This window comes from Chelonoidis abingdonii, chromosome 2 (genome assembly GCF_003597395.2).
Source record: "Chelonoidis abingdonii isolate Lonesome George chromosome 2, CheloAbing_2.0, whole genome shotgun sequence".
In the NCBI taxonomy this organism is placed as follows: domain Eukaryota; kingdom Metazoa; phylum Chordata; order Testudines; family Testudinidae; genus Chelonoidis; species Chelonoidis abingdonii.
Genome location: NC_133770.1, coordinates 176,018,261 through 176,042,712, shown reverse-complemented (window position 1 = coordinate 176,042,712; position 24,452 = coordinate 176,018,261). Strand labels below are relative to the sequence as shown.

The 24,452-nt window shown below is 38.7% G+C and overlaps 1 protein-coding gene across 2 annotated transcripts in view; it reads right to left on the bottom strand.

The window, feature by feature from the left end:
• Positions 1–24,452, bottom strand: part of GMDS (GDP-mannose 4,6-dehydratase) — a 560,814-nt gene that overhangs the window by 102,637 nt on the left and 433,725 nt on the right. For both annotated transcript variants that reach the window (XM_032792438.2, XM_075062817.1), the window contains exon 8: positions 3,291–3,409. In XM_032792438.2, the coding sequence (XP_032648329.1) occupies positions 3,291–3,409 (119 nt within the window). The remainder of the gene's footprint in view (positions 1–3,290; positions 3,410–24,452) is intronic.

The window sequence follows — 24,452 nt, the reverse complement described above, 5'->3', positions numbered from 1 at the left end:
AATGTTAAGAGAAAAATCCACACAAAACAAACCTGTAAAAATAAACCTGTGTTCATTTTATACTACATTTCATAGTCTTGTTGTAGCTATGTATCTAATTATTTACATGATGTACTAACATTTTCTTTTTTTCGTGTTTTAGACTAGATAATATGGTAAAATAAAATGTTGTAATCTTTGACTAAGAGAGTATGATGTAACTTCATTGAAAGGTTTATTAGACGGTACTGTGTGTTTAGCTGCCCAAATTAATAAGTACTAGAAAGAAAAATGACTATACAAATGATGAGAGAAGTTTAACTGTGGTGATGGAGCATTCAAAACTGTTTTCCTGGATACCATATACTGCAATATCAAGCAACCAAAGATATGATGGCTGTGTCTGTACTGGAGGACAGATATTTGTTCCTACACTGACAAACACAAACAACCCAGCTGAAGGGGTTAAAGAACCACTGCAGGCTTGCCCTGTCATGAACTGTTTCAAGGCATTGCATTCTGGATACTTATCCCACAGTTCCCAGACACAGCTTACAGAAGCTGTGGATTTTGAAAGACCACTGGTGCACTGTGGGGCAGTAGTGAGAAGATTTGTTGTCATTTTAACAATGTAAAGGCAGCCAGGAGCTTATTCCCAAGAGTGCCATTTGAGATCCTAACATTTCATAACTCCCGTGAAAAACTGATCTTGCAAGGAGGGAGGGAGGAATCAGCTTTTTCTTGCAGGAGCTGATTTAATGATCACACAGTGCATACTGGAGCATTATGTCTTTGGTGCATCATTAATTTTAAAGCGGTAGATCAATAGGACCTACTAGAGTGGAGAAGGGGACTGCCTGGTTAATTCCCAAAGACAATACCCCACCTCTTCCAATTTCAAAGTAATGGGCCCTCAAGGGTTCCCCAAAGAGGTAAAACACTGCTAGCCATTGAGCCAAGAAGACAGCAGTAGTATGGTGAGAGAGAATGAGTGTATGTTTTGGGAAGGCATAGAGGTCATGTTGGGACCTAGAAAATCAAGAAGGTCCCTAACAAAAATCGTTCCCAAACCTCAAAAAAGTTTTAGATTTAGTTCAGTTTAAGAGAAGAGCAATGGTTTTGGGATGTGGAGGTGGGTTTTTACATTAAATGAAGCATGTTTGTCTATCCCTATTATCAACCCCATTTTGCTGAGATTATTTGGGGAAACTATATTAAAATTATCACAACCGTGCTGTTCTCAAAGCAAAAGTAATTAAAACCTAAATAACATACATCTTTTTTTATGCACCCAAATGGCAAAAACTATATGAACACATTACCTTACTAGATCCAGAAGTGAATATATTAGTATGGCCAGATATTACTTAAGGGAGTAGTTTATAAATTCTATCAAAAAGGGCAAAAATGCCTAAGTGATTTAGGAGCCTAAATCCCTACATCTCATTGACACTGAATGGAAGGTAGAGGCCTTAGTACCTAAGTGACTTTTGAAAATTGGGTTTTCCTTATTATTTATAATAGGATCTATTTGCAAAATTCTTTCCCTTTTGCTTTCCTTTCCTTTGCGGGGCAGATGAGTTCAGAGTTTATTTTTTCTTTTGCTTACAAGAATATATCATTTAGCTTTCGATTCTGGACGTGCCGAGTACACTAGACTAGTCCAGCAAAACTCTTAAGTAGGGGTTTAATTTTAAATAGGTGAGTAGACTGGAAATCAATGGATGCCCAGCACTTCTAAACATGAATTTTGGTGCCTGACTTTAGATATCCATGTTTAAAAATTCTGACCACCAAGTTGTCTTCTTAATGCAGAGAAACATCCACAGCAGAGAGAAGAAAGAGTTCCAGATATCATAAGATTACGCATCTGTACAGAACAACAGTTTCCACAGTAAACACTAAAGTTTCACCTACTTTCAATTTAAAATAATACTTACCAGTGAAAGTCAGTTATAAAAAAAGAAACATAATAAATACAGAAAAAAAAAAGAAAGAGAAAACAATTCCTAGTGCCCTTGAAAAATGTCACTGTGGTTAAAGTTCACACTGTTAATTGTACAGAGGTAGAGAAGATGGGCAAGCAAATCAAGAAAGATACTAAATATTTGAAGAAGAATATCCTAAAAATCGAGCTTTGGGGCTGGAAGTTCATTACTATACTGCCCCTCTGAATTTTTTCTGAAAGTAAATGCCAAAAATTGAAACCAGACTAACATTCATCAAGGGAAAATGTTATCATCTACCCAACCACCCACTGACTGTTCAAATAATATTGTATATTATCTGTGCACTTCTGCATATTTATTGAATGTGTCAAGTTTTTGCTCCCAAGTAAAACTTACTGGCCCTGTCAAAAGTTCACCAGCTGCACCAGTGTCTTTGATGGCCTGAGGAAGAGCCCTGGTGCTAGCGTCATGGAAGAGCCTGTGGCTTTCCTCTCCCTCTTCCAGCTGAGATTGGTATGTTGATGCATGGGGCCCAGAGAAGATACAGAAGGAGGGAAATTGAAAAAATAATAAACAATAAAAATATAAATTACAGAAAGCATTCACAAAGCCAGCCTGATTTTATTATCTGGCCTTGAGAAGGAATTCTGTATTTTCAGTCAAACTATGCAGAATATGCACTATAAACATTCTGCACCCACAGCTCAACATTTTTATGGCTCAGTAGGACAAGAACTAATAAGAATGCAGAGCGATGCTGCTATATAGTCCCAGCAGTGTGGCCAACATGCTGCCACACGGAAAGGAATCGAGTTTACAGGTGTCACATCTTAAACTGGCGAAGTCTGGGAAAGTGGCTGAAGTGGCAGTTTCTGTTTTGGGGCTGGTGATGAGGACAGAAGTGCACCAACAATAAAAAGTGTCTCAAACATCCATTCCCTATGAGCCAGTATAGAATGGTATAGCATTGTAATCTCAGCTGAGGTGGTCAGCCCTCCCGGAGTATGGAGGGCAACGGTGTTGGGGAACTGAGGGCAGGGAGATGGGATTTACAATGGAAAAGGAGCAGCCTATAAGAATGCTGAGGTGAGATATCTACAACCTACCCCACCTGGAGTGGATGAAATTCTGCTAGATCTGTTTTTGGTAGAGGGGAGGGTGCTGGAGCAATACCCTGTGGTTGGATAGGCTGAGCGAGAGTCAGTGATTCACATCCAGAGGCCTTATGTTACAAACATAAGACACATGAAAGTGAAAACGAATACAAAAGAAATATTGCTATGTAATGGCAAAATCAAAGCCACATGTCAATAGTTGATAGGATACAGAAACCCACTGCTGCTAGCTCCTATTCATACTTACACAATGGTTTTCCCAATGTGTTTAAATGACTTCTCCACAAATTCACGGACACTGTGGACCTCCCCAGTAGCTATGACAAAGTCCTCTGGCTCATCCGTTTGCAACATCAGCCACATAGCCTGCAGAAAGATAAACAAATCCAGATTAAGTGCACCTGTAAGTGGGCCCTTTTGTACATGATATTATATTACCACATTTTGATTTGCAGATAATAAGATACATATATGCATGCAACTAGGGAAATTAGCACTTTTTAACAGGAGGCTGTTAGCTAGTTCAGCACAAATCTTACAAGTGACTAACTGGAATTATTTTACATTACAGAAAATTGTCTGTAATATACCTGATTTTCTCTTTGTTTCACACCAGGGATTTCTGTGGGGGATATTTTAAATCAAGACTCAGTGTTCAAAAGTAGACAGTAACCCTTAGGAGTAAGAAGAACCCATTTATTATAAACCTTACATTTATTCACATGTAATGGGAAGAAAAATATTATATACTGCTCTCCAATTTAAGAGATGTTGTCAGTAGGGCAAAAACATAGAACTACCTAACTGTGGTCAAATACACTGTTGACTATTTTAAACTAGATTTAACCCAAATAAATACAGGACAGACAGGACAGAGAGGACCAGTATTTTCATAGTGCATTACTTCAAATTCAGCTATTCCTCCTGTACACCTCTGGAGATGCATTTGAAGGTGTGGCAAACAAGATTCCCCTTTTCAATGTACGGAAATACTAATGGGAAAGTTAGGCAAACACCAAAGATTCTCTTTCAAAGATTGCAGGCTGTGCAAAGATCAGAACAGTGACCCAAATCAGAACTATTTCTAAATCACAACTTCACAGATTACTACTATTGTTATTTGTGTTACATTTGTGCCTAGAGGCCCCAGAGGAGATTTTGTGGCTTCACTGTACTTAGCACTGTTCAAACACATAATGAGAGAGAATGGCTGCCCCAAACAGTTTCCAGTCTAAATAGAAAAGTCAGACAAAGGGTGGGAGGGAAAACAGAAGCACACTGAGGTAAAGTAATTTGCCTAAAGTCACACAGCCAATCAATGTCAGTAATAGAACCCAGGTCTTCTTACACCCAATCCAGTGCCCTATCCATGAGACCACACTGCCACCCAGAAACTATAGATGGAAAAAATAAAACTATCACTCTAGGTCAAAGTGATGGAAACACTTTAAGTTAGAAACAGGGAGCAATCGATGCACATCAGAGCTTTCTTTTAATAAATAATCAGTACACAAAAGCAAAATAATTCATCTCTTTCTCCACAGGGTAAAAAGGAATTGCCATCTTCTTATAGTGTAATCCACAATGCTATTTTCATTGACCTCTTCACATCAGATTTAAAATAAACTTTAGTAGGTCCCCAGATGCTAGTGGATACTCTGCAAATCAGATTAATAAAAGCTTTGGGACAGCTCCGTTTCTCTCAGTAAATACCACCTGAAAAGTTCAATTCTTCTTTCCCCCCACCCCCACCCCCTTTTAGTAAATCAGTGTCAGGCAAAGCAAGAAGATATACTCTCTTCAAATTATTCTATTTGCAAGTCATTTTGCTTCCTGTTGTTTTTTTGCATCTTTAATATTTCTGTGAGATTTTATTAACACGCTCCTTTTGCCTCTTGAATGTGCACGGAAGATGGGATTTTGGGCAACTCCTGTGTATGTCCTTGACATTAATTGTGCTTTAGGGATGTGGCATGCTGGGTGGGACAATGGCAGCAGCTTTATTTTTCCTCCCCAGGGTTGAGCTCTCTAGCTAATGACGCAGCAATATATGATTGACTGATTAAATTCCTTCTGCTGGCAAGAGATGTCTTAATTGCTATCTTTGAAACTATTTTTCTTGGAACATTCGGGTTTCTGTTTTGATTCACAAGATTACAGTAAATCACTGACACCCTTTCTTTCACGTCTGACTAAACTTTTAGGGTTCACAGCCATACCAACCTTCAACAGAGCAAAAATGAATATTTTAAACATGGGGCTAATCCTGAAGTCCTAACTCAATCCCTGATCCCACAAACCTTTACTTACCTAAGTAGATCTACTGAAACCAATAGGATTGTTCAAAGGAGTAGGCACTATCTGAGTGAATAAGGGACTGTAGGATCAGACTCTCAGTCCTTATTCGATCAATCAAAATTCATACGGACTCTCCTATTGCCATAAATGGGACTTTTATAGGAGTAGTTACATCAGAATACAGCCTATGGTATTTGGAGAGTTTAAAGCAATGTACAATGATTTAGTAACACAAATATTTTAATTTTTGCATATATTTACTGTGGCAGAGTATTCACATTGCCAAATTAAAAACCAAAAAACCCAGTCAATACAGCATCAGGTATTCATGTAGTCACTGTTATTTTTGTGTGATGCTAAACTGCATTTTAGCTACAGAAATATATACATTTCACCCACAAAAAAAAACAGTAACCACATAAATATCTGATGCTACTTTGACTGGGTTTTTTGGTTTTTAGTTTGGCAACATGAATGTTCTCTCTCTTTCTATATATTTTTAAAACTTCCTACCAGCTTTTTTGGATTTGCTTTGTCATGCTTTTCTACCATTTCAAAGAGCAAGCAAATCTTGGAGCATACATTGTGGTGCATTACTACAGGGTCAAGCTTGTAATGATCAAACAACACAGATGGTGTTAAACTAAAAGGAACTTCTCCCTGAATTTCTGCTAGTAAAAGTGGTGCATGGAATAATGATTACTTGAAAATTTATCACAGTTTGTCCTTCTATTTTTCTTTTGGCATTCAGTCCATCTTATAATTAGCCCAATCAAACCAGTGAAAAGTAACATTCTAATAATTAGGAAAAAATCATTGATTGTTTCAACATGGAGGTAAAGAGTTGTTCATCTGAACATGTCTGCATGCGGTTTTTGTACAATAAAGACAAAGGCAAGCCAGTGGGCAGAAAATACTTCAACAAACTCAACATCAAAAATGTTCATTTCTGCTGTTACATATTATGTATCCAAAAAGAAATCTGTGTATAAGTAGTAGCTACACACTTTCCCTACAGAATGTGCCAGGAATGTGCTCTTTTTTCATCATACTATCAGAGCCCCTTGATCTATCAATTTCTAGACATTTCCCGTAAGAGATCATATTGTACAACACTCCAGGCAGAGAACAAGAATAAGGAGGGAGAAGGGATATGCAGCTCCAGATTTAATTGTCATTACTGAATGGTTTACTGGTATTAACAGAGAGGAACAGCTTTGTTTAAATTTCCACTGAGCATAATTAATGGTTATTGACTGGTAAATGAAGAACAGGTGACACTCTGAATTAGAAGATAAATGATCTGGTGTTCTAGCATGATAATGGCTTAGTAATTGCTACAAAGCTGCAACCTAGTGCGCCCCATCATAATGCTAGATCATGTTCAGGATACAAAGGCCTCTGTGTGAAAAGTATTCAGCCGTTCACCTCCTTATACAGCTGCACAGTGATTTGGTCCATTTATTCGCTGATGGACTGCACAACTGAGGCAAAAGTTCACCAATTCTCACCTTCCTGTTCACATGCTGAACCACATGACCCATGACATGCCTGGGCTGCAATCTATGATAAAATCATTGCCCAGCTCCAGCTCTTGGCTATCTTTTAACCATCATGAGGTCACATATTTTAGGAATTTTTGTGGAGTGGAAAGAGGGGCATGGTTTTTCCTAATTTTCTCTGTATGTATTTTTTTTTTTGATATCCCTAATGGGCCGCCAGAAAGTCACTTATCACAATACATATCTCTAACTCTTTCCTTACTCTTTGGATGGATTTGGTTACCAAAATGTGGTTAAGGCTGAAGAGGAGGAGAAAACTATTACAGAAACTATCCAGGCTCTAGCTCTCTTCAAATCACATTGTTCGTTTAATGGCAAATGTACAAAACATATTTTTCATATTTGAACTCTTTTTGTCTCTGCTCTAGTGACTCACAAAGTTGAAAGGCAATACTATGTCATTTAAATTTAAAGACAGAAAATTCACTGTAGAAGAATACATAGCAAGTTTAACATGCGGATGCACTTTTGTGATTACGTGAGCTGGATATCTGTTCTGCAAGTCTTAACTACAACTGCTGCCAACACTTTTTTTTTTTTTTTTTAAAGACAATATTAAAAAAAAAAATCCCTCTAGGTGAGGAACTCTAATTTCAAGCAACATTTCTAAACCGGAGCCAGTTTTCTTTGAGGACAACACCCATTTAGAAGTCTCTTCCTCACAGTGTTGTTCATGTTCACACCTGGATCAGTGAAGGGGAAAACCTGAACTGGACTAGCACAGCCAATACATACTAATTCCGTACATGCCTCTTGTACTGTGATTGTGATGTGTGTGTGTTTGTCTTGAGAATCTGCAGTCTGTTGCACTTGTGCCTCACCATTAAATTCCAGTACAGCATCCCAGCCAGAAAACACTTATTAACTGTGCTGTCATCCATGAACAACAAGACTTGTTAATCAAGGTTATGTTTAACTATATTTATTTGATTCCTTTCTTTAAATCATCCACTCCTCTACTGGTGAGCACAGTACATTGTCAGAAATCAGCTTAATTAGGGACCTGTCTGTTAAGAAGAAAAGACAAATCTAAACCTCAAACAGTGACTATGGTTTAAATAATGATTGATGATTTCTACTGCAGAAATAAAATGCTAATTGCTGATTTGTCCACAAAATTAACAAAGCCTTTTTTGTGAATTATATGTGGTAGCAAGTCCTAAATTCTAACAAGATGTCCAAACACAGTCAGACAGATTGATGTGTGTTACTTAGAAAATATAGGTACCAGTGATTCTGGTAGATTTAATTGTTGTATTCCACCCCTACAGAACATATGCATCACATGAAGTCACATTTCTATGTACCATATATAGTTCTGCAATAAAATGAAAAACATGTTCTAACCACAAATCAAATGTACTTACTACAGGAGACTTAACAGATAGCATGGGTCTGATGCAGAACACATCACCCTAACGGTACAGAGACAGACACACTGACTGGTGGCTGTCTAGTTCTATTTATTTTTTGTGCGTGGAGGGCACAGGTTACCTCAAGTCTGCCAAAAATTAGAGAGTAATTTGTGACTCAGGCAAAAAACATCACCAGTTAGAGAGACTCAAGAGTACATTGGTGTTATTTATAGCAATTCTGTTTTTATAATCTTTCATACTCCACTGTCTAGAAGTGGACAGAGGAATTCAGTGGGTTGAACAAGGCACTATGGTGATTCAAAGTCTAGCTACTTTGCCGGGGTCATCACTGAGCAGCATAACCGAACATTCTAGCCTCAAGTGTGAGAAGATGTTACAGGGATAGCATGGTGGGATGGGAAGCCAAATATCCTGTTTCCCCAACGTGGCCAGCTATGGGTCTGGCACAATTGCAGTTCCTGCACTGACAGTGAGGGACTATTTCTTTTGTGCCACAATTGATCCACCTCCCTCTGTAGTCTGTACTGTCCCATGGAGCAGATCAGGTATCTTGGTGGGAAATAGCTGGCTTCCCTATCCCCTGCACCCTGGCTGCTGGGGAAGGTATTATGCCCTCCTCTGACTCAATCCCTGTCTGAGCTACCCTTAATGTGAAGTGGCTCCTTACAACTCACTGTCTTCTAAATCCAGTGTTAAATGGAATAATTGGGCCTTTTATGAAGTAACCCAGACTAGCAGTTGTGGTTTCTGAAACTACTAGTTAAATGGATATAAATGATTGCTTATTAGAAGGAAACTTAAAATGAGGAATTGGGAATGATGGCTAATATTTGCTTCTTGGGTTCTCTGACAACTTCAGTTTTGGACCTAAATTGCAATGATAGCATCCCTTTAATTTATTTACTTCAGAGAGGGTAAAAGGAGGTGTTACTGGTCTGAGTAACAGAAATTTGACTGACTGCTTACACGACACTGTAAGAAGTATAGGAGTGTACTAAGTATACAAACAGTATGCATGAAAGCACACTGGATAAAGAGAGGCAGTGACACATACTCATTATGAATGCTAGACTGAATAGCTTAATATGTAGATTCTGTACATAATACATATCGCAACACAAAAGGCTGAAAAACATCAGTGAAGCTCAATTACAGTAGAAAATGCCTTGTGAGTCATATAAGCTGATTCCATCTTAATGCCAATATAAAATCACTGGGTGTGATCCTGCAGTCCTTACTACAATGGGAGTTCTGACTAAGTAAGGATAGTAGCACTTGGCCTACTATTAAATCTTGTCACTGACAATGTTATTTGGACAAGACTTGTACAGCAGCAAGCCTCCAAACTACATGTGTATTCTGCCTACTATGTTTTATTGAAGAAAACAGCAGTGATGTATTGACAGTATTTTAACAAGGGGATCTGACCAAAAAAAAAAAAAAATCAGGGCCATTTGAGTATGTGTAACTGATCTAGTTATTTGTTTTCCCATTGAAACAAAAATAGCTTTGTGTAATCATAATCAAGAAGGAGGGCAACATGCCCAAATTAACCTGCAGTTTGCTACAAATAGTGATAGTTTGTTCTTGAAGAACATACTAACTATGCTGGAAGTACAGAACAAAGTATAACCCCAAAGGGAGGCACTCTACGTCAGGACCAAACAATGTATTTTGGATCCCTAACATGAGGCAACTAATTTTCAGAAAGTGCTGAGCACCCCACACTCTGAAGATTAAGTCCCTCTATGGTGGGGCTCAACCTGAGCATGTAAATTCACCAGCAATTCCTGAAAATTTAGGCTATTCTGTAGACAAAGCAGTTCTTAGCTCTGTTAATGCAGCACTTTTCATAAGCACTAAATTCTCTAGAAGTTTTCATGGATTTTATTTAAGTCTCTCTACCAAACATAAATAGTTGAAATATATTTAGCTCAGTCAGAACTATTGTTGTCAGTGTTTCTTTCCAACTAATTTAATATTGAATATAAAGATACCCATGTCTGAATACAAGTTCCCCCATTTTCACTGTATATTGTATTCAGTGGTTACCATTTAGTGCTTGTATCACAATTACTTCCACTGTGCACAACAGTGATGTTACAAACTATGGATTTTGGTATCACTAACCAGAAACCTTTTTTTTTTTCAAAAGGAAATAGAATCAAGATGAGAAAAATTTCTATTGAGAAAAAACACAGTACTTGATAGAATAATGGACGGTGAAATACAAAATAACATCTAACATAATTTTAATAGGTTCTGACCAGCTTTTTCAGAGGCTCACAAAGTTGCAACCAACAAATTGTCACAGAAGCATTTTAAAACATTTTTCAGAGCTGTACCCAAGCCATAAAGTTGGGATCCAGATGTGAACTTTCTCAAAGTTCAATGATGTTCAGATAAACAGTTTTGGTTCAGGTCCTTTTCTATTTTTTAAAAGTTTCAAGAGGATAGGTGAGACATTTAGAGACAATAATCCAACAATTCTAAAGTCGCTAAAATAATAAAATATTTGATAATCTTTGTGGAACATCTTAAATGAAAACAATATCAATGTCTAATGAAACAAAAGCCCTCACACCAGTTGGAAATACTAGGAACACTGTATAACTCTTCTCTTGTAAGCAGACAGTTCAATTGTTTTACAACTCTCAGTAAGGACTCATGAGACATTAATAAGGCAGTATTATTAATAAAAACCACAAGCAGCATAATCCAGATAAACTTGTAAGGTCAAGTTCTGAGTAACCTTCCTTGTCAGTGCAACACAACACTTTTCACATTCATTTTAGGTGAATGCACAATGCTCTTATTGCGTTGTCAAACACTAAATTAGTAGGGTTGATTGGTGTTTGATTTTGGGTTTGATTTTTTTTTTGCTTGTGTCAATGAGTGTCAAAATATTGTTCTTTTAATACATGAAAGTATTTGTATAAAGCTTTATTACTGATCTTTAGATGACAGCCAGAGGCAAAATAAAGCAGTGAAGTTGCTTGTTGGGAAATCTCACTGACAATGAAAATTAAGAAAGCATTTAATGTTTTTAATTTTTTTCTAAAAAAAAAAAAAATCTGTTCAATTTTTTTGGCAAAGTCCACAATGAATTATTTACCTTTCAAGTGGTGAAACTGAAAGTGATGTGTATGACATGAAAATAATATCAATGAAAATGTACAGAGAAGATGCAAATAAATTCAGTTTCTTTCATTTTTCTTTCTGAGATCATGAACATTAATAAAAAACTGTTTTAAATACTGGTATATTTAAAAAACTAAAATCCAAACTATTATATACAGAAATTTCACAGTGTACTGAGGCAAATGAGGGATCATCTGTAGTGGATAAGCCCAAAGGTAATATTCCTTATTAAATTATTCCTTCATGCACCAATTACAGAAAGCACTCAATTATTTTCCATCACTCATGTTTATCTTAGCTATAGAAAATCATAAAGCAAGTCTAAATTTCCCAGGCTCCACCTAGTAGATTGTTCTAAAAGAAGATATTTGACAGTTTCCCTTTTTTTTCCCTTTCAGAATTAATTTTCCTTGCTATTTTTACACGAATGAAAGACAAAAATACCATTTCATAAAGAAGCAGACTCCATTTGACAGGATTACTCATTACGAAAGAAAAGGGTTGCACCTAGGTTGCGGTCAGAGTAGAGCAGTCTTAGGGATCAGTGCCAAGAAGGGCTAGTCAAGGCCATGATCTTACCACAAGAAACCAGACTAGACTTTCAAGTCAAGTGTTGGCTTGTTGCTATAACAACTTGATCAGCTCCAAAATAATAATCACAATGCAGGTATTGACTGCAAAAAGTTTATGATGCAACATTTGGCTGGAAAAAGATTCTGGTTTCCACTTGTAATGTTTCTGTGTTTCTGAAGTCAATGGGACTGCTCACATGCTTAAAATTTATCACATGCTCTGCTCAGGGCCCAAGAGGCAGCACAGTCCATGTGTCAAAATACCTAGGTTCTATTCATGGCTCTGCCACTGATCTGCTGCACTACCTTGGGCAAATCTCTCTTCTCTCTGCATCTATTTCTCTTCCCACCCTTTGTAATTGGGACTGTAACTCCCTCAAGCTAGGGACTGTTGGTCATTATGTGTTTTGTACAGTACCCATCACAAAGGAGCCCTGATCTCAGATTGAGCCTCTATTAAGTAATAACGCTACCACAGTGCTCAGCACCTTGCAAGATCACGCTGTTAGAGCTCTAAGCACATACACACTGGCTAAGAGATAAGTAACTGAAGGAGGTGATAAAAGTTGACAGGTATTTGAAGGGCATACATATAAAGGAGGGAGAATTGCTATAGTAGGAGTTATAGGATAAAATTAAGAATGGGAAAATTTAGACTGAATATCAGGAACAACTTGGGGACAGTGAGCTCTATTAGGCTGTTGAGTAATCTAGGTCAAAGCCATTGGAGGTCGTCAAAATATTAGGGCCATTTAAAGCCATAATGGAAAAAAACAGAGAATGTAATGTATGAAACCATTTTGCATTGTCAGGGAGATAGAATGGATGAGCTAATAATGCTAAAACAGAATATCTGACTTCTGCATTTAAATTCACTTTTCCCTCAAGTATTAAAAATTCTCCCGCTTCTAGCATCGGTACACTATATGAGTTTCAGTTATTTTCAAAAGGCTTTAAAGTGATCTCAGACTGCTGAATAATAATCTAAACAGCTGTCAGAAAATGTTAATTTACTCATCCTGAGGAAGAGGTTTACTATGTGTTCTATTCTTACAAAAATAAACTGGTATGTATCATCCATCTGTCTAAACCACAGTGTGCTCCATTTGACAATATCAGTGAAACTTTACCTTCTAATTTATTCCAGTTTTCAGTTCTCTGCATATAAAGTTCAAAAGAGAAAAGGTATGTTTTCATCTCTTCCTCATTAGCTGTGAAGCACTGGGAACAAACACAGATCTAGCAGCGTTTTTAAACCAACAGCTAGAATTCAACGAAATGTACTTCATTAGGTGGCAAGATGGAAAAGCAGCCTAATTTTTGGATCAGTGGAATTTTTATTTTTTTGTATACGAGATCATTTCAGGAGATAGGTTTGAAATATAATGCCAAAATGTCATTTGCTGGGGAGCAAGTCATGGAGCAGCCTGGACAGCTCTCGGAATTGGTAATGGGATACAACATCTTTACCTTATGTCACAAGTTCAAATCCAGGTCAATAGAAACCAAATTTGACACCATCTGATTCAGTGGCCTATGTACAAGAGGTTTGGTGGTCTTAGTCCAGCTGCTAGGAGACAAGTGTCCACCTCACAAATTCACTAGTGCAATTGGTATCAATTGGCACTACTGCTGCCAGTCACAGAAGAATAAAATTCACCTCCATGTGGAATACCACCACAAAACCTATGTATCACTTAAGACCTTAAAAAAGAGCTCAACACAGAGGTGAATTTCAGCCAGCAAATGTCCAGCATTAAGAGATCATAGAAATGGAATTATGTATGTTAGTCTATAGAGCTCAAACATAAATGGATAACAGCTTATCAACAAACTAATATGCAGTTCTCTCCAGGCCACGTTTAACATGCCCTGTGTAGGCTGCCCAAGGAAACCTGCATTGCCACTCCCCTTGCTGTACTTATTCTGTGCATTCAATTTCTGGCAGTCACTTAGCCATTTTTCAAAAACACTGAATGTACTTACAACTCTATTAACATTAATAATAACAATTATTAATTACATCAGAGCCCAAAGCAGAGCTTTCCAATTGTGTCAATAAACTGGAGATAGAGCTACTTTTCATCAGCAGCAGGCACAGTGGAATATAAAGTTTTATTCAGTTTGTTCCCAGCAACTAATATAGTCCTGGCATTTCTGATAAACCTTTAACGAAACAGCGTGTGTTCTTTTATACACTATAGAAGCATTTCTATTTAAAACCATGGACTTGTGGGTGTGAGACTGTAAACACATCCACTTACCCAAAAACAAAATTAAAATGTGTCTTCTATTAGAGGCAGGAGAGCGGTTACTAAAAATGCAAACCATATGAAGTTCTAAGTGTATTCATGTTTGGTATCTGTCTCTGTATAACACATACAATATATTTTCACATGCCTAGATGAAGTGGTGACAACTGTTTTACCATGTTATCACAGAATAACCCCAGCAACATTACCACACTACAACTTAACACTTGTAATAAATCTGCACACTGCATATACACGGACAAGAATCATCAGCTTTATCACCCAGACATCATCAGGGATAGAACTTGGAATTTCGGCACCTCAGACACAGGCCCTTACCACCTGAGCTAAAAGAGAAATGTCAATAGTTATAGTATTAAAGTATTAAAGCTTGTCTCTTCTGTATGCCAGCCACTAGAAAGTGACATTCCCACATACATGCTTGGCTAGGTCTGACATTTTACCTGCTAGAGAACAATGGTGGCACATCCAGGAATTGTAACAGGCCATAAGAGATTTATCACTACTGTGTAATGATCATCCATTCGGTTGATGACTGCCCTCATTTCTGTAATATCAATCCTTTTTTCTGGAGTTTTATAACTCAATTGTTTAAATATATTTTAGGCTTGAATTCAGTTATAATATCTTAGCTCTGATGTGAATATTGCCATTGATTTTATCTTCAACCACATTCTGATTGTTGGGTTTTTATTAGCTTATTTATTCGTTTCAGCTTGGTCGAAGTAAATGATGAAGAGCCAGAATCTCCAGGGTTCTAATTTCAGCTGTGGTGACAACTCTCCCTGTGGCCTTGAGCAAGACATTTAACTTCAATTCTCCTGCTCCTCCATCTGTAAAATGGGAACTATGATATTTACATGACTGGAGTGTTGTCAGAATTTTAACGTCTGTAAAGGCATTTCAAGATTAAATGAACTATGTGAGATTTATGTGTTATTTGGTCCTTTGACCTACACTCTTACAATGAAAAAAAAGGGGTATTTTTAAAATAGGTATTATTCCATAATATTGACTAGGTTCTTTGGTATAATTAAACAAAATAAATAAAATAGTAAAGAAATCTAATCGTTAAAAAAAAAAAGAGAGAGACAGAATATAGTAGAACCTCAGAGTTATGAACACCAGTCAACCACACACCTCATTTGGAATTGGAAGTATGCAATCAGCAACACACACACACACACACACAAATACACACACACTACAACAGAGTACTGTGTTCAATATAAACTACTAAAAAATAAAGCGAATTTTTCTTCTGAATAGTGAAATTTCAAAGCTGTATTAGGTCAATGTTCAGTTGTAAGCTTCTGAAAGAACAACCATAACGTTTCGTTCAGAGTTACGAACATTTCAGAGTTATTAACAACGTGCATTCCTGAGGTTCCTGTAACTCTGAGGCTCCACTGCACTGCACTTCCCCAATAACTATTTTTCAAAGGCATTTCCTAAAGGTTGCTGAATTACACATTGACCAGACACTGGGTTTCTCACATGATGGTCTGTGAGGGAGTGTTTGCAATCAGATAGCTAGCTCCCAATCCCCCCCAAATTTAAAAAAAAAAAAAAAAAAAAAAATCAGAATATGGATGGTCTCTCTGTTACATCCACACACGTACATTAAGGAAATCCCAGTTCTGCCCTTTGCTCAGAAATGTGGGGAGAAATCCAGAAAATGATTCCCAAAATCTGTTTTTTAAAAATGTATAAAGGACTTCATCCTGCGGACAGGCATGGGATCTGACTCTGACCTTGCTGACATCAGTACAACTCCATTGATTTCAACAGCCTTACTCTAGGTTTACACTGGTGTAAGTGAGGGGAGCATAAGGCCCATAATGCTTACTACTATGAGTAGCCCCAGTGAAGTCAGTGCCGGGCCCTTTGTGGTAGTAAGCATTTGCAGGATCAGGCCCCACAAGCATGCTTTTAAAAGCATTTGCAATAGAAGCCCAGTTACAACTAAAATGTACATAAAACTGTCATACTGTTACTGAAAATACTGAAACTACATATTCAGTACTCTTAACAGAAAGTGGGTTTTTTTCCCCTCAGAAGGCATTAGAGTGAGATTAGCTATATTATTTTCTTCTACTGCTCTTTTTATTTATCTGTATATCCCACAGAAACCTATGAAAGCTGAAAATAGAGTCAGACCTCCCTTGAATTCTGCTCTTTCGAGCTGCCACCTCTTCCCAGTCCCCATGCTGACCCCCTGAGTCAAGCCAGATGGAATTGGTGGAAAGATGTCAAGGATGTGCTGAAAAGGTGACTTGGGTCTCTGGCAGCTAGTCTGGAGCTAGTTTCTATGCAAAATCTCTGGGGGCTCTTGCTTTGCAATTTCTCAGGAATGTTTAATTCCCCTCATCCCTTTGCTGAGTATCTCTGGAGGGGTCATGGAGGCATGTGACATCCCTGGAGGGCACTGCCTAACTAAATTAGCATGAGATAACTTTGGACTCTCTTCCAAACAAGAAAATACAGGGGAGAGAATTTCATTAAAAGCAGAAGACTAGGTGATCCAAGTTAATCCCAGCCCTGAGCTGCTGCAGAAATGTTCTGTGTTTACATTTTGACTTTACTCTCTGTTACAGAGTTCACTGACTATAATGGAAGCTGTGTTAAGTGCACAACTTGACCTCAGTTGACCAAATCTTAGTTTCATAATAAAGACAAAAAGTGGGTTTGGCGGCTTTAAAGGGTTTGATTAGTAGCTTCTCAGCCTGTTTATGTGTTACTATGTGGAGCACAGAGATCCAATGGCAAAAGATAAACATTGAAGTACTTCAGTCTTTATATGAGCTCTTTAATCAGGAAACATGAACTCTAATATGCAGGAATATTACACTTCATACATATACATGCACAGATTTAGTATTCATTAGGAACACAAACACTGTAAACCTCCAAACACACACATACACAGTTTATACTTATGTATGCACACGTTTATGTCCTATCAATCAGTGGAGAATAAATCACATCTTACAACCTAGGAATGAGAGTGCTGATATCCCCTCTGCCCATTGCTATGGCGCAATTCTAAGAAGTCTCATGTCCAGTGTGAGATACAGTTTTATTCAAGCCAGGATGTCTAAACAAAAGCCACTGTTGCTCCCATCTCAGTCTTCCACTAATGAGAAAAATCGTAACAGAAAATATTATGCTGACAACCTTCAAATACATGTTCTTGCTCTTCATAAACAGGATTCAAAATGAAGTAGAAACTTTTCACTCTGACAGAGGCTATGATCACTTCAAGAGACACAGAAATGGCATAAAAAGGTATTCTTGAAGCTGTAGCTAATTTTTTTTGCCCCGGTGGCACAGTTGGGTTTTAAGACCCAGAAATGAACAGTTCAAGGGGTCCGAAATTTTTCCAGTAGTTATAAATTTGGACTCTGTAGCATACTGTGATTTGACGGCAGTGAAACGTACTAGTTTTGCTCATTGCTGTGCTCAAACTATATTATTTTAAATGAAATGATGTTTGTGGGCTCCTGAATGCTAATGTGATTTAATGCCCCCTTTGGTATTATGGGACAAATGAGTCCCTTCTGTGAAAAAGCATGTAGATGAGAAAATGTAAGTACAAAAGTTCATGCAGTTCACCACAGAGACAACCTAATGCATTCTCCCCTCCGGAGAGAAGCATTAGTATGGCCTCCTAACTGCACAGAGGGCAAGCTTGGTTCCAAGCCCACAGATCTAAGGGCATCCACATGGTATATCAGCCCCTCTGTGCATTGATGTAGACCTCCGCGCCACACAGATGGCTGTCGTCATCTTTGGCCCCCTAGGGTTTGATCCTGCACAACTGAAGTCAAATGGAAATTTTGACAGACTTCAACAGGAGAAGGATCAGCTTCCTCATATGTGAGTTCTTACTCCATCCTCCTTTGGAAGGGGGCCAGAGACAGCATATTATTGTGATATGGAGCAGTATTACATTTGCAGCAGGAGGGGGCAACGCATGGAAAACAATATTTAAAGCTTCTGCATGGTGAGTGCTCACCAGTTCTCCCCCCTCCCTTAAACTGGCCTCACACCCTAAAATCACACACAGCCTCAGACATCTGGGATGAAATCCTGGCCTCACTGAAGACAATGGAAGCTCTGCTATTGACTTCACTGGGGAGAGAATTCCACCTACAGTGTCCATATATACAGGGGTGAGAGGATTGTATAATTTTTGGTAGTGCCCAGAACGGCTCCAGGTCCCGTCCTCCCTTCCCCACCTGCCTTGTAAGCCAATATACACATATTTTTTAAAATAATGTGAAAATGTGAGGGCTCTGGGGTGAGGCTGGGGATGAGGAGTTTGGGGTCTCGGAGGGGCTCGGGGAGAGGGTTAGGGTGCGGGGGTGAGGGCTGAGAGGTGGGGTGAGGTTCACAGTGCAGGAGGGGACTCAGGGCTGGGGCAGAGGGTTGAGGGCTCTGGCTGCAGGTGCGGCCTCTGAAGTGGGGTGGGACCTGGGATGACGAATTTGGGGTGCAAGCAGGCTGCCTCCAGCTGGGGCCAGAGAGGAGGACTTCCCCCAGCCCTCTCCCCACCGTCAACAGCGAGCTCCAGGGGAAGGGTCTCCCTCCCCCAGCAGCATACTCACCTCGCACCAGGCACTGCAAGTGCTCCTAGGGCCACTCTCAGGTCCAGGAAGCCCCCTTGCCTCCCCTGTGGTGGGTGTTGGGAGGGGTTGCCATCACGTGTGCCTCCTCCCCGCTGCTGCTCCTCACTGTTGCCTCACTAGGGGTGGGGGATTGGGGCTGCCTCTTGCCTAATGTGGGGCAGGAGTGGTGACTGCGGGCCGCGGGGAGCCCCTGTGCTGGTGGAGAGTCCTGCCAAAAAAGGAAAAGGTCCGTCCGTCCGAGGCAGAAGGGTAGGGTCAGGGTCATCCTGGGTTAGCCTGCCCTGGCGCTACTGTGGGGGTGTTAGGACCCCGTGGCGGCAGTTGACGCTGGGAGCCAGCAGAGCGGAGCTGAAGGGGGCAGCTGCCTGATGCTCAGGGCGCAGGCAGGGACACAGGGGTGGCAGGCGGGGTTGGGGCAGAGTCTCGGCCCTGAACATTGGCGGACCTGGGCCCCTGAATATTGCTGGAGCACAGGCACCACGAGCCCATATAGCAAAGGGAGTAGAAGATGGAATTTTAGCCTAGAGTTTTCAGTCTGAACATTGAATTTCCCTGGCTTTTTTTTGGATCTTAAGTCAGATCATTAATGTTACTTTACATTCTGCCTACTTAAAATTCCCCCTGTAATTTCAAATGGACATAGTGGTCTGCACTTCCCGCCCTAAACTGTTCTGTAGCATTGCTTGGCCTCTTAAGCAAATGCTGTGTTTCACCTCATGCAAAAGCAGCATTTCATCGTGAAGAGATTCCAGTACATGCAGTATTACTTACATGGAGAAAGAGATATATGCACACTACATATACACACATGTCCATATTTACATCTCTCTCACACACACGTATCTGTAAATCAGTTTGTAATGTACTTTAGGCGATTTCTGGATAAAGGTGCAATATAAATGTAAATCATTCTTATCATGACCAGAGCTTTTGTACCTTAACTATAACCAGAATAGACATATATAGTGAGTAACGTTTTTGTTGCAGAACAAGAAAGGGAGATGCCTTATTTCCAGCTCCTCCAGCAATTCAACGTCTGCAGGAGCAACAGGAAAGAAACCACAGTGACCTCTCTGAACCTACAGCAGCAGCTGCCAACTCAGCAGGAGAAACATTACCGATGGATTGCAGTATCTATCCTTGGAAGAAGCCCCTAAGCCAGTTTTCTCCATCCTTTTCTTTCGACACCCTCTGCCCCAAAATTATACGCATGGAAGAGCAAGAGAGGCCTTTAAAAATAGCAAAACTCAATCTGATATTACAATAGATAGAAAATACCATGATAATACAATGGATAGAAAACACCAGGCTAGTGTTTCTAATAATCCATATGAAAAACCATATGAATAGTTGCTCTATCAAGGCGTAGGGGTGGTTTGTGTATTATGTCAACCTGTAGAAATACTTATCCTTTTGGTATATTTATATTACTAGGTCTTTTAGACTTGTGAAGGTTTTGCAGTTTATCGGCTTTAGTTTAGTTTCACGTTTGCAAAGTTCAACAATAAAAACAATAGTAAAATGTTAATTTTCTAATATTTCCACAGTAAATATAACAAGCAGACACCTTTGAAAGGCAGCGAGTCAGGCTGCCCAGTGAAATTCAATAATGGCTCATTGCACCTCTTTTTGGGAGAAGACAGGTGTACAAAACCCAACAAAAAGCTGATCTCTTTTTTTCGGTAAGTGCAAGGCTATGAAAATGTCAAGAAAACAGAGTAATTGATACTGCTCTGATCCTGCAAGCACTTACAGATGGCTTTAACTTTAGGCCTGGACGCAGTCTCATACTTGTGTGTAAAATTAAGCATGAGTTTAAGTGTATGTGGGATCTGGGCCTAAGACTGAGTGGATCAAAGACGGATGCCTCAGTTTGCTTTCTTACTCCTGGAAATCCAGGATCCCAGAAGGGTCCCCCATTGTTCCAAAGGCAGGCCCTGATTCTGCAAATACTTGCACACATAATAGGTAGCAGGTATCCAACCCACATTTAAAACTGTGTTTAATTTACTTACACAAGAAAACAAAAAACAAAACAAAAAAACCCCTTGGGGAATCCCCAGAACATGACATTTGGTTTCAAAAAGCAATAGTTAAAGTGAAAACAACATAGTTAGCCACCCCATCATTTATAAAACCAAAGCACTTAGAAGCATGGAAACTAATAGTTAAGGCCTCCATCAACCTAATGCCATTTACATAATAAACATATTTGATCAAATTCTGCTGAGTTGCACTGTCAGCAACTGATGTCAATTATTTTACTTCCGGTTTATACTAGTGTAACAGAGCAGAATCAGGACCATCCTTCTTAGCAATGATAAGAAAACAAAGCAAAACTGTGAACCATAATACATCCTTTCATCAGTAAAATAAAATATAACTTTAACTTCAAATTCTTGAAAAAGTAACTTAAAAATTATGTATGTACACATTAATGACACATGTTGTGTGCAGACTTGCTTTGCTGCTGAACAGTTTTATAAGAAGTCAATAATTTTATAATTCTTATTATTACATGTACAATATAAATCTCAACTGTTATAAATACTTTTTACCAAACATTCTATTGCCAATTGGTAAACATACTAACAGACAGCATTTCCCATTCCACCATGTCTCTTAAAAGCAAATACCGGATATAGGTACTGAAAATAATAAAACAACACCTATTTCTGCCCCTCCAAAACCAAACCAAAAACAATTCCTGGTCGGAGTTAAGGCTGTAGTGGTAAAAATAATTTATTTAATATTTGGTAAAAGTAATAATGTGTTTGTTTATTATGGGCAGCATAAGATTTATTAAGGCTTTATTCACTTAATTACTTTTATGCATTTAAGTTTTAAAAATGACAGGTAACTACAACCTTGTATCTATGTACACTGCTGTAAACTTTTTTTTAAAATGAGGTTTTTGGAATATTTTCACAGGGTGATTCTACTCCTTAATCAAGCAATTCTTCAGTGGAAGATTGTTTTTTCTCAAATTTCATGTGCATAATGGAAACATCTCACCAGATCTGGTCTTCATAAAGTCTCACACTCCATAGCTATATAGAGTGATATGATACATAGTAAAACACTGGGATTTTTAAGCATTGTTGGCACTTTAACTATTGGCTTGTAATAACTAGAAAGGATGAGATTGAGGCTAAGCCTACATGTCTGGGCAACCTTCCTATGTGGGTTACCTATCTTGGGGAGCAGCTGCTTCTCCTCCCGTACAGCTGGTTAGGGCCTAGACAGGCAAGAACAGGAAGTGGGGAGAGTCTTCAACTTGCTACCTCCAGCACCGTCAGCCAGCACATTTGACCCAAAAAGGGAAGCTGATCTGCTTACCCTGTAAGTCTCTACCAGTAGCAGACTACCTCCTTCTTAGGAGCACAGGAGAAATGAGGGAGCCAACTTTGATTTTTTTTTTTTAAAGTCACAGTTTATTTCCTATTCCTCTCATGAAGAAGAGCAGCTGCATACTGCCTCTTACTCAAGGGAGATTGCAAACTTATATTTCGTGTTAGACTGTAACTAAAATTAGTTTGATAATATTCACAAGAAAATGAAAAGCACAAATGTAGCCAATTTAATTGTTTTGCATTGCTTTATGCATTACCTACTCCATCTCTCTTCCATCCCTTTCCTTGTTTCCAAATGGAGAAGGTTCAGAGGAACAATGCTTCCTAGTTCATTCTCCATCTGGAGACAGCTATGCAAGAAGCCCTTGGTGACAAGCAACATATTCTAGTGGTCTCAAATTATGGCTCTGACTTCTGCTATGTGGAGAGACAAAAAAATAGTGTATCAAACTCTTCAGCAGCTAGAAGAACATAAAAATCTGCCAAAGTCTTGAATAAACTGTCATCAAAAGCTCGTCTTTTGTCGGCTCTCATCTCACCAGCAGGCATCACTACATGACTGGAATTCACATAAATTCTTTCTAGTACATATTCCAAGCTATGTAATCCTTTGTTGAAGTAACAATGTCCACATATGTAGGTCTCCTATGGAAAGCATTCTTTCCCTTGTTAATGTTAACATTCTCCTTCATAAATTCTTCTTCAGTCCATGGTGTGACATCGAAGAAGACAAAGCACAACAGAAGTCCTTGCTTCACTATTGGCCACACTGCCAGAAATTAAATTATGGTGCAGAAACATTTGATGATGTTTCCAGTGTCCTGGGGTGTGCTGTGAAGTTTAAATATCTTGTAAGCACCTTCATTGTGATTTCTATCATATACCTTTACAGTATCTCTAAAGCTGGCTATTGTAGTCTGTTCTACCACTCAATACATACTACAGAATGTCTGTGTGTGTAGCTGTATAGAAGAGTAGATACAGTGGAACACTTGATGATTTGTTCATCCAATAGAAAAGTTAATATAAATTATATTGAGCCAATAAAAATATTACACCACCATCCTTACATAGACACAGAACAATGATTTTTCTTAAGATGTTTTTTTCCTACTCAGTCTGAAGTCAAAGCCTGTATTCTTATTGCAGACTATTCTGAAGTGCACAGTCTTCTTTGCCTCTTATTAAGAAAGTTTTTGTGTTTGTTTCATTTCTCATTTTAGTGAGTGGTGTAAAAGACTCAATTCAGCAAAGTATTCAGGCAAATGCTTAACTGTAAACACATGCTTACCTCCATCCCAATTCAGCAAAGCTCTGAAGTGTATGTTTATCTTTAAGAAGAGTGCTTAAATCTTATTGATTTTAACTGGACTTAAGCACATACTTAAGTGATTCACTGGTACAATTATTTGAAATAAGAGATTTAATTTGTGTTAAATCTCAGTGGAATGAATGTTAAGGATTATCATTATTATAATAATAGGGTGACCATCCGTCCTGTTTTTAAAAAGACAGTCCCGTTTTTTGGGACTTTTTCTTATGTAGGCACCTATTGCCCCCCACCCCCATCCCGTTTTTTCACAGTTGCTATTTGGTAACCCTATATACTAAACAAGAATACTTTCTATTTTCAAAGTGCTCTGCATGCCTTAGATATTTCATCCTCATGATACTGGTGTGAATAAGGTAGGCAGGTAAATATTTCCCCATTTTACATACAGGGAAACAGACAAATAAGTGAAGTTACTTTCTCAAAGTAGCACAGGCAGCAAATAGCAAAAACAGAATGAGAACTCAGAGCAGTTTCTGGCTCCCAGTCCTGTTCATAATCCTCAATATTGTCTCTGACATCATTTCTGAGGGAAAAATAAAACACAAACCATGGTTACTATATTTTATATTACACTGATCTGTAGCACCACGTCCACGTTCTAATCCTAAAGCCAAATATTATTCTTAAAGTTCTTAAATTTTGCTGAAAGTCATCATTAGCTTCTGTGTGGAGGTCCAGCCTCTGTAGATTACTTGGAATGAACTGCTCCAACTTAATCCAGGCACTATTCTCTGATGGGTCTTCTAGTCTGCATGAGACACACCTCTATATTAAAGGTGACAGAAACTACAATCCATGGCACATCATGAAAATTAGGGGTGGCTCCTGGATTTCCAGCAGCATGCCTTTCAGCCATATATTGTGAATCAT